This window comes from Neolamprologus brichardi, chromosome 5 (genome assembly GCF_056152115.1).
Source record: "Neolamprologus brichardi isolate AB-2024 chromosome 5, ASM5615211v1, whole genome shotgun sequence".
Classification (NCBI taxonomy): Eukaryota; Metazoa; Chordata; class Actinopteri; order Cichliformes; family Cichlidae; genus Neolamprologus; species Neolamprologus brichardi.
This window is the reverse complement of record NC_142108.1, coordinates 6,901,143-6,913,165: the sequence shown is the minus strand read 5'-3', so window position 1 is coordinate 6,913,165 and position 12,023 is coordinate 6,901,143. Positions and strand designations below refer to the sequence as shown.

The following is a 12,023-nucleotide window of genomic DNA, read 5'->3' as shown; positions in this document are numbered from 1 at the left end:
GAAAACTATGCAGCCCCTTCAGCAACTGAAGAATTTGAAAGTAAATTAAAACAAAATATAATTTTACATTAAATAAAAAAAGTTTAAACTTAATTAAAATAAAACATGTTTATTGCTGCCAAAAAAAAGTTAAACACATTTGGACAGTGAAGGAATGTCAGGATTCTTGCTCAGAAAAAGGAGCTGATCAACATGCTCTGAAGTCAGAGCACAAAAACCTTTTTTGTAACAAAATATCGATTTCTGCTGTCCCTGTATCGATACATTAATAGCAAACAAAATATCACGATACTACACAGTATCGATTTTTCCCCCCACCCCTAACATGTTGGTACATGTACTGTTAATCAAATCATCTTCGCGTACAAGTAATTATGTGTGTGTATATTCACCTGATCTAAGCACATCACTTAGAGGCAAATGTAACGTCTGTTATGGAATAAACATATATTCTTAGTGCTCATTTTCTAAATATATATTGTTTTATGTATTTTATAATAAAGGCTTGTAAAGCAAGGCCCCTTTTGACTCACAAACTAAGTGCTCAGCCAGACTGAAAAACAGGAAGTTAGTGTAGAGCTGTACAAACATATGAATAAAACAGGAAACCAGACAGAAAAAAGAGGAACTAGTTACATATAAGGAGTTGTTTGTATCGAGGCTGTGTGTGACGTGTAAAGTACCAAAATAACACCTATATGAGACACATTTTTAGCTTCTAATGTTAGAGATTCTGCATCTGCCTTTGGTCTGTGCAGGGCTCTCTCTTCCGGAAGATGATTGAATAAAGAATTATAAATGTTTTGACCACTTCGTCGGGTTTTCTCTGTTCTATCATGGGGATCAAAGAATCGGGTTTAATACGTCTTTCACTGCATTCCCAGTACCCGCAAGTAAAGTGCCCAACACATTATTTGTCCATTACCATTTCCCAAAAACCATCAGTAGTCACAATGCTTGGTGGACACTTATCTTTGTCCAAATGGAAAGCGACTGCACTGGTTTAAGAGCAGCTGTATGCACTAGATAGATACACAGAGCTCACTGTTATGTACTTCTGAGTTGATTTTGGATGATTTGCTTTAGCAATCGTTTCAGTGCTTTTCTTGGCCTTCATGCATTAATTATGCTGCAACTTGTGGTGTATTTTCATTTGTTAGAATACGTTAGCTTTATAGCTTTGCAGCACAGAGACAAATCTGCAGCACTATTTGCATTTGATTTCTTCTTAGTTAACATCACTTGGCCTAAACCTGAAGAATTTCCAAACAACCGATGATAACGGCACAAGCTCTTAACCTTCTGCTCTTCCAGACATTTCAGTTTTGTTTAACATAATGTTACCCGTCTAGACTAGCCCAGGAAATTTCAAGCTGGTCGCTGCAGGGAACGGTTATGATTGACACATGCAAGCAACGCTGCTTTTCCTTTGCATTCTAATGGCAGAACAACCATTTTAAGTATCACTCAATCATGCTCATTAAATTGTGGGGAGCCAAAATCATAATTGAAAATAATTAAAATTCAATTACTTGTGCAGCAATTGCATGATAACCCATCTCACAGCTGTCAAGACATCTGAGGCAATTGCATCAGTGTGAACATCATAAACGTTGCACTGGCATCCACCAGACACACACAGACTGGGGCTAAATAGCAAGATAGTGACTTAAACACAACAACATTACACAAGTGCTCATCACAAAAAGTGCATTTTGTGTCACACAGCTCCCTGCCGCCTCCTGAACAGACTGCTCCATCCAGGGATGGTTTTAAAAGAATGGCCAATGGGGATCTATGAGAAGCAGAAACAATAGAAGCTGATGTTTGGGCCTAATTCATCTATGCTTAAAATGTCAATGGCCATTTACTACTCGAGTGCCTGGTTCACAGCTGGATAGTAAATGTGCTGTTTTGGATGATCAGGGAGAAAACCGTAAGAGCACAGTGATCTTGACAGTTATGTGACAAGGGAGCAAAGGAAATTTGAATTTGTCATAGGTGAGAAAAAACAGACGCCTCTTCATACTTCAGAGAAAACACCAGTTTCATTTTTCTTTTCCAGGGAGAATACTTTACAGAGTGTTTCACAGTTCTTGCTCTGTCTCAGTTTAAAAAAAAGAAGAAGAAGAGAAGTGGTAATGCTTTGCATTCCAGTACATTGTAGTCCTGGAGCTATTTCAGTGTCTACACCCTCAAGATTAAAAGAGGAACATCTTCTCTGTGGTGGCCGTTCTATTGTAACAAAATGGATAGATTAAACATTTAGTAAGATTAGTACACTAAAAGCATATATTCACGTTAACAAAAGTGTAATGTGCTTAACTGTGGCAACATTACTGATGAATTCTATCGCTTTAAATGGCGTCTACTTTCAAGTGCAGATGAGCAATAATTACACGACAACGTTATGTCGTTAATGGAAAAGGGCCCAGTGAGACTGGATGTGCTCTACATACCAAATTTGCCACTAAATGGGGGGAAAAAGTCCAGTAAAGCAGTGCGGAAGAGAGCAAAAAAGAATTGAAATGATATTAACGTGTCAAGTTAAGGTCGATTAAAGTCGTTTGGTAACATGGAGGGAAGTGCAGCTACAATAAACGTCAAGGAAACAGGAACTCAGCAGGTTCTGTCAGCTGGCATGTTGACATTCTCCGCATGAAGTCAGCTCCAGCAGTAATCTTATAGAAGTGATAGATTAGTACTTATAAAATTCCTGGCATGTATACACACATGCACACCCTATCTAACCCAGAAACGTGCACGCACACAGAAACCCACAAGCATGAACGCGGCATGCGCACTCATTTGCAACACCCGCGTGTGCAGATTCAGTGCATCCTCAGAGCAGGAAAGTAAGGAATACTGAGATACAGTTGTGATTGACAGGCAAATCGTTGTCGCCGAAATACCCGTTTGACAGAGAAAAGCACCAAATGCAAGAGCTAAAAGCCAGCCACAGCAATCACCTCAGTATACGTCACATGAAAGCAAACTCGAGTATTTCGTGTGTCTTTCCGAACCTGAGTGTCTGAGGTAAAATGCGTAGCAAAATATTAAGACTTTTATTTTTTCCGAAACGAAAAACCTAATGCTCTTTGCGCAAGCCCGGGTGCCAATCACGAGCGTGCCTCTTTGAGGTCCAGGCTTCATCCGAATGTCAGCTCCGTAACACATTATAATTCCAACCCAGAACTTGAATGACACAGTTCCACCGTGCAACTCTGCCAGGGAGGGGGGAAACAAAAAAAGGTGGGGCGAGGAGGGAATAAAAACTGCTCGCCTTTTATTTCAAGAAACAGCGTAACCTAACTGCTAGTAGCAGGCATCGGCAATTGGCTTTAATAATGGTTTCTCCTTTCTAATTTGCGTAGGGATTTGCCCGGACCAGTCTTGTCTCACAGGCTCTTAATGCTACTGTGCTATTCAGCGAGAGAAAAGCAGGATGTGCCTCAAAAGTACCAAGCAGAGAAGAGGTAAGAGACAGATAAAGGGGTGGAGGGAGAGACGGAGAGGGGAAAGTCTCCCACTGTGGGAGGTGATGATGAAAGGGGGAGATATTAAAGCGTGCTTTGCCATTTCCTGTTCCCCATAATATCACATAATGTTGGTATAATTAACCCCAGGAAATGTGGCTTCATTAGTCTCAGACTGGATGTTAAAATGAAGTGTGAACTAATTGGTCAAGTATACGCGACGGCAGACATTAACAGAGGCGCAGATGCGAGCAGGTGCAGAAATAGAAATGATTCTATGGCAAAAGCACGACAACGTTCACTGGCTATTTTCACATGTGCTCTTACAACACAAACACATGTGGCTATAAAAGTAGTCAGACTGCACAGTAAAGTGGTCTGACCCTGGAGAAAAGTATTGTGTGTGTGATCTATTTTTCCTCCTTTGTGTGCTCTAAACCTCAGCACATAGCCTTAGACCCATTGGTTCCAGCAAGTTTCCTGTCTTCTCTCATCTGCATCACAAAAAGAGGCTTTTTCTCCATAAAAATACTGATCAAGCCTTATCTTTTTGAAACATGTAATCCAGTGGGGAAAGGCGGACTTGTAGCCATTAGGCACTGTCCTCTGTGCCTTGAGTCTCTGCCGTCTCCGCCTTTGTAGCAAAAGGCCAGAGCAAAGCTAGTTTCCATTCAGCTGGGAGAGCTGGTCAAAGCCACAAGATCAAGCAGCTCCCAGCACTTTCTTTTTATCTTGCTTTTTTCTTTTCTTTTCTTTCTTTCTTTTTTTTCTCAACTGAGAAATACTTGAGTTGTCTCGATAGTTTTTAGAAAATGGCGTGCAACAATTCTCCATAGAACGGGATCTTATGTTTTCCCTGGACTCCTGCAGGTCTGACAGCAGTTTTGAGGAAAAGTTTGAAAATTTGGAAATGCTATGTCTTAAATTGGGTAGAAAATAGGAAATTCTCGATGGAGACAGGCTGCCATTTTTATGCTTGTTTGTTTCCTTCTCTGCTGCTTTCTCTCTTTGCACATATTCTTGCACAAACCATCTGCTATACAGGCCCTGTGTGACTTTACTTCAAGAGCTCTTAGTGGCTGTCTTCATCAGCTCAAGATCTGCTGCAGAAAAACAGCTTTAATTGGTACTGAGGGGGGAAGAGAAGCAGAAGGGGCTGCACGCTTCACCACATTTAAGAGAAAATACTTGTGAATGATCAAGAATTGCATTCAACCAAGCTTCTCCTCGATACAGGCATTTATTACTTAGGATAACGCATCAAGGTCTTTTCTAACATCACGTCTTTTATACAATAAAACCCGTACAAGCTCGGCATGTCATTAAATATGCTTCCATTTAAATAAACACATGTTTCAATTAACACAAATAAGGAAAGTTGTGAAACTGCATCCCTTAGGTTACAAAGCAGTGGCTCTCAGGTTACGTGCAGGTAAATCGGCCTGTCTCAGTACAATAGCACACTGTAGGATTTCACAGCGGCCCGTCGGTAACAGACTCTTGAATTTCGCCTACTAAACACAGTTGCAAGATTGAACTAGCAAATGTCAGAGCAGCTACAACTGGGACACTACAATGTGCAGCCAACAGTGGAGTCCAATCCTTTCCAGTAGGTAATTACGCCATTTTGCCAAAGCCACTAGAAAGCTTCACTACAATTAGAGTGGCAAAAATGGCCTCTCTGACACATTAGAGGAAACCAGGGATGCCCCCCTTTCTTCTCTGCACTGTCAGGGTTCTTCACTGTTTGTGATGTTTCAGAAGAGCTTTGAGACATTAGCTCCTGTTGTTGCTCTAGCTTTGGAGACATTTCGCAGCCCATTAGGTGCTCTTTCAGCCCCAACCACCACTCAAAACCAGTGAAAAAGGATGAGGGAGAGACGGAAACTATACACAAAGGACTTCAATAGGCACATCAGTTACATATGTAGTGACTTTCCATTTTTAAAAAAAGGAAGAAACTGTTGTTTAACTTTGGGAATTAATTAGGCTTGCTTGTTTCCCAAGGGTTAGCTGAAAAGATGATAGTGATCTCTGTGATAAACTGCTCTTCCACCCATGTTTTTCACTTTGGTTTTCTCTCCTTTTTGGTTCGATCACATCAAACGTGAAGAGTTTAAAGACTGTTCGCCTGCTTTAAAACAAACGGTAATAAAGGTAACACACCAGTTTATCTCACCTGTATTTTAGAAGACAATTTAAGAACAGTAAGCATGCTAAAGAAGCAAGATATACACACTTCATACTTACTTTAAGGGAAGGTTTTAAAAAGGCAGTCTTGTTAGAGACAGACAATCAGAAAGCATTTGGCTTGAATCAAATTAGAAATTATTCTTTGAAATCTACTAAGGCTCCAGTCACGCAAGCTTAGCGGCAGGCTGGCAACCACCAGTCACTAGGGGAAAAATAAGTATCCGCTGACTGGTTTTGAGTGGTTGCTGGTGGACACTGACAGTCATTTTGAAATCAGTTGCTAAAGCACCATTCATGTCGGCCTAGAGACTGATCAAGGACTCCCTGGTATCACCGGCTGCTAGGGGAAAACGCGTACACTCCTCAAAATGTGAAATTAACCACAATGACGTATAAAGTGCTGTAGCGAAAACCTCTTGTGTTTGTTTTAGTCACCCACAGGTTTCCCTTATCGCCCCTAGTCTGGACTGATGATGCAAAGACTTACCAACTAGTCTCTAAGTGGTAGTGAAACTATGAAGAGTGCGATGCAAACCAGAAATGGAGACTGTTCACCTTGAAAGTAGGTAAGTCAGAAACGTGTTGGTTTAAGCAACAAGGCACGACTTCAACTTTAAAGATGGCTGCTGTCAAATTTGACTTAATTATTTAATTAACAAGTGTTTGCAGACAAGCCGGTGTCTTCCATGAAAGCTACAGGAAATACGGGTGGGTTTTGATTATCGATTTATCGATTAAAATCGATTCTAGCTTGGATAACCTGATATCGATTCATTAAAATCCTGAATCAATTTTTAATATAATTTTTTTTTTTTGACCGACACCGCAGAATCTCAGGTTAAACTTCACAAAATTTCAACCACCAAACAGCTAAAACAGTAAACGAGAGCAGGTACACGGATTCGGCACAAAGACGTAAACACAAAGCGTGGACCCGTCTGCGGATCACAATCAGTGAGATGTCGCCTTTCTCACCCGACGGCACGGACACGGTCGGGGCTGAAAGCCGACAGCTCGCTGACTCTGATGTTTTGACGGGTCCGCGCTTTCTGTTTACGCCCTTTTTGCGCTAGTTTCTGGAGCTGCAGGTTTGATCTCTCTCCAAACAATATTGACTGAACCAGCAGCAAAAGAAGATCCAAACTACGCTTCACATAAACATCGTCATGAATTCCCTCTGACTTTTGCTGTTTTGTTTCCACCATGACAAATTCGCACTTCATGCACAGCTCTCTCTCTCTCTCTCTCTCTGTGTACTTCAAGAACAGTTTCCCATCTAAAAATCTTTTTTCCACATTAAGTCTACCGTTGTTTACAGCGCTGTCGGCCGCTGTTTTTTCCTTTTACTTACTTCCAAAAAGAAAGCCTGATTTCTGCTGTTCAATGGGCTACTGAAGAAATTTTAACTTTTTAAAATTATGCAAAATTGCAAAACGCGTTGCTGTGTCTCTAATAAAACCGCTGTAACTTTGCTCTGCTTCACTTCAGCAGCATCACGTAATGTTCATATGTTGATTAATGGTTTTCTTTCGTTTTTGATCTACTGCAGAATATTTCTATAAAATCCCAGGCCAGGAAAATCACCTTCATGTTTTTCTGCTTTATCCTCAGTTACTTTGACACAAAAGCATCTGCTGTGATGCTCACACCTTTGAAGTCTCGCAAGTGTCAACTTCCTTTTTATAGATATAAAAATATGGAAATGTACTGATGCATGATCTGAATTATAATATCTCTGACTGTCTGAGGCAAAATTTCCCAGATTCAAAATTTTTCAGAGGCAAAATTTCCCTTACTGAATATTTGTTTCATCCCCCCATCATACGCTGCTACTCCCTTTATTCTAATACACAATACTATGTCGCTTTCTAGAATCGCCTGCACTGATAGTTAAGTTATTTTTTATTTATTATAGAGTTATTTGATACTATGTCTTGCACTATCCTACTACTGTATATTACTATTCTTATTGTATATATTATATATCTTATTCATCTGTTCCTCTGTCTCTCCTGCTGCTTTGAGCATGTACATGACAAAAGAATTTCTCTCGGGATAAATAAAGTTATTCTTATTCTTATTCTTATTATTCTTATTCTTATTCAAATTTAATCGAATTGAATCGAATCATGGATCGAATCGATTCAGGATCTTCTGAATCGGAACTGAATCGATTCTAGAAATCAGTGACGATACCCAGCCCTAACAGGTAACCAGGGAAATCTGCTAGCAAGCAATAGCAGTCACAAGGAGGTTTTTGGTGCAGCACTCTTTTGCTATCAGTTCAAGAGGTGACATCTTTAGTCTCCACTCTCCAAGTGTTTGTGGAATACACTTTTTTCCTTACCAACTGGTTAGCGGCTTACATATGGGTCTTTAGGCCAATGTCACTGATGTCTAATGTCTGATTTTGTAAACTGGATGATCTGCAGAGACCAAGAATAAAAATATAGAGTTTTTAAATTAACAAGAAACTTTTTTGCAGAAAACATGGGTTGAAAGGTAGCCTGGCTCTGTCCCATGGGAAAAGAAATCCACTAATCAGCAAAGTTAAAGTCCACATATTCAGTTATATCTGGATTTTGTTTTGATCCTTTAACAAAACAGGGAAAATAATACGCTGCTTTCTGTTTAAAAAAAACAATCAAATCTTCTCAATTAAAATTTAATTTGAACTCCTTAGAAAAGAAAAACATTGATTTCTTAAGGCAAACAGGGAAATATAGCCTTGTGTATTTGGCCAAGAAAAACAGATTCACGTAACATTTTTAATCCTGATACCTGAAAAAAAAAAAAACCCACACACACAACTAAAAGAAATTACTTGAAAGTTCCAGATTAATATCCAGATTAATTAATATCCAGATTAATTAATACAAATGTGTCTTGCTCTGGGCATGACAGAGTTAAGGTGGCTTCTAGTGCAGTTTATTGGGATGAACAATTTGCACGGCTGGCAGAAAAACCATAATCAATCTGGAGATTATAGATAAGGGCACTAAAACCAGCCGAGCACAGCGTTTTCTCTTATCACAATTACACCTTGCCCTCTCGCCTCAGGTACAGCCAATTAAGTTAGAAGAGGATGTGCGAGCAGGCACTTGATGTTGAGGAGGCCTATCAAATGACTAAAAACACGCCCCACCCTTGCTAGCGACACAGGGCGAGCTTGTTAAGCACAGGTAGGCACAAGGATGGAGCTCAAGTATGACTTTGCACCGCAGTTACATGTTACGTGTTTGTGTTCATCCAAAATCACACCTATATGAAAACAACTGAATGGTTTGAATGATGTATTCTTTGCTGAGTGATAAGCAATCTGCTGGCTGGCTTTCTGCTGACTGCACTTCATAAAGGTTCCAAGGGCACACGGACCTTGCCTTAAGACTGCTTCCTCTCTCACTCTCTCAGCTGCTTTGGAATCCATTCATACTTCCCTTTTACTTATTATTTTTGGGGGTGTTTCATTGTGAACTATCATTCACATTATGCGTCCACTCAGCAGTACAGAAAAGAAAAGTGTTGGTGCAGAAGAGGAAAGAACCTGTGCGTTTCATTTAATGTAAAAGCGGCAGGGCGGTTAAGAGAGGCAGAGATGAGGTCAGCATCAAGGATTACGCTCAGGACGAATACAAATCTTTACCCATTGTGACTTCTTATTCCCCGCTCTTTGTTCAGGCCTAACTGGATTGGGGGAAGAAGAAGAAAAAAAAAAAAAAGCACTGCACGGTTGCTAGCTTGGCAATGAAAAATTGATCACACAATCTTCTCTGTGCTTCATATCATCGTCTCCTCCACCAGCAAATACAGGTTAACCAGGCACACAAAAATAAACCTAAAGTGCTTGATCAAAACCACAACTTTGCAAGTTCTCTTCCCTCCTGCCACTTTGATGTTTCAAAGACCAGACACAGTAGTTGTATCTATATCGCGTGATGTCACTGCACGGCTTTGGCTCAACATTTTTAAGTTATAAACGATACGCTGGAGAGCAAATGTGACATGATGACTTCTTGTACTAGCGATGTACTCACACATGTACAGCGGGAACAACTAATGAGCATAGAAAGCAATGTTAGAAAAGACAAGTGGCCGACACAGGTGACCCAAAACTGGATATAATGCCAGAAAGTGCACACACACACACATATATATTTATATGAAATATAAACAAAGCTAGTACTGCAGATAGACTCAGACATTCAGCCGATTTGGTAAAGAAGCGAGACATTTTACAGGGAGACATTAATAATGGCACAGCGGGGACTTCTATCCACTTCTATTTCACCTACATGGAGATGAGTTCCACTATAGCTGGAAGGACGCAAAGTAAAAAAGATGCTCCTTACTGGCTCCTTATTGAGTACTATTGGAGTCAAAAGGGGGTAAATTGACTAAGTAGGTCGAGGCAAAATGCATGCAGGGAAAATATGCAAAATTCAAAGTGTGATGGGCCACATGGGTCTGAGGATGCTGCTTTCATAATTGCTTTCTCTTGATGTTTCTCTCCTCGTTTCAACATTTGCTGTGACATGCAATGTGATGGAGAATAGCTTCCCAATGATGCAAATGATGTTTATGGCTCGTCGCTCCCCCACTGAGACTAAAATCTGAGAATGGTTCCTTCCACATTAACGCAAACAGCCACTGCTCTGTCGCTGGCGGAGTCCATGCACAGATGGCTCAAAATCACGGGAGCGTGCGGCTGCAGTACTTACCACGTTCACTGGACAGGGTGGTATCTGTCAGCGAGAGAGAAAGAGAGGGAAGAAAAAGGGCATGGGGAAAAGAGAGAGGAGACGATGATTAGAACATAATAGGTTTCAGTAAAAGTGGCATTGCAAAGTCACCGTTAAACAAGAGAACAAAACAGATCAATTTCTCAGGATTAATGGAAAGTCACAGGCAATAGCCGGACAGTGACATATACAGAACGTAAGGCTACTATTGGAGAAAATTTGCTGTCACAACTGCGTAGTCTCTCACATTTGTCTCTGTCTATTATCCAGGCGGCACCATTTACCCAGAATACAGTTTGTTTTCTTTCTTATACCTCTTGTCATTGCCTCAAGCAGTGGGATTCATCATTATCTTCAAATGCTTGTTGTGATGTTTATGTTGTTCTTGTGTTCACTCAATGAAACACAGGGAAATTACAGAACACGCAATGTCATTGTGGGCAATGTTTATTCAGACGCTGGCACCTGGTGACAGATAGACTGGAAACAGCCATGGAGTCTCCTGTTGTTTTTCCTCACAGTTGTCTCCCCTCCCAGTGTCCTCAAGCGGGGTTTCTTAGTGAGATTTGATCGCCAAAGCTCAAATTTGCATTCCTGGCTTACAATTTTAATTTGGAGAGCCTTAAAGCTGAATATTCTGAGATACAACTGGTTTCTTCATTCCAGCTTTAAGGACATCTCACACACAATGACTAATATTATCTATCTGTACAAAGAATAAAAAGAAAGAAGGTGACCGAACAAGAATGGGAGAACACTTAACAGTAAAAGTTGCAGCTTTTGGAAAGATGTTGGTTTCAGAGACAAGGCGCAACTTTTACAGCAACCTTCATTAACCATTCATCAAACCGTTAAGAGAATACATATTTTTCCCTCAATCAAAAATGCACGGACCAGCCTAAAGGCCTTTATTACAAAAGCCTAAGGTAGATCTATGTTGTCACATCTCCCTAAAGGATCATTTGAAATCAAATGTGAACCTCCCCCTGTGCAAAAAACAAAAATGCCCAGACAACATACTTTCTATAATGATGGCGCCATATTAAACAGTAGGACACAACATACGGTACAGGGCTCACATCCTAAATGTAATCACCTCTTGAAACCTGCCAGGATGCATTTTTCACACTTAGTCTAAACCAGCTGTTGAATGCAGCTGTTATTTAATGTCTTCCAAAGTACAATTTATTGCAATTTGTTCCCATTTTTAACATGAAACCTTGAAATGATGTACAAAGTTGTAATGTATACAGCTTAAGCATATGAGATAAAATATTTTCTTCTGGTCCTTCACTCCATTAGTAATTTACAAGGAATGGGGTCTGGAAAGTATGAGAGCCTATAGGGTTGTTTAACTGCTGAATATACTTGGAGCTGTTCGGCAGTAGTGTGTCTGCTAAATTATTAAAACACGAAACACACTGATGAAGTTACAGGGATTTCTCGTGTGTGTTTTTTTAAAAATGTTCAGTGAGACTGTAACACTAACATGTTAGCTTTGGTTTTGCTTTATATGATCACAATACACAGATGCCAATGGACTGTGCTTTTTTCCACTTTCACATCTCTCCATAAATCCATTCAAGTCCATCTAAAATCTCTGCAACTTTTTGAC

At 40.2% G+C, this 12,023-nt stretch overlaps 1 protein-coding gene across 2 annotated transcripts in view; it reads right to left on the bottom strand.

Moving 5' to 3' along the window:
- cdh4 (cadherin 4, type 1, R-cadherin (retinal)) overlaps positions 1–12,023 on the bottom strand; it is a 217,740-nt gene that overhangs the window by 121,648 nt on the left and 84,069 nt on the right. For both annotated transcript variants that reach the window (XM_035905221.2, XM_006784666.3), the window contains exon 3: positions 10,388–10,411. In XM_035905221.2, coding sequence (XP_035761114.1) covers positions 10,388–10,411 — 24 coding nt within the window. The remainder of the gene's footprint in view (positions 1–10,387; positions 10,412–12,023) is intronic.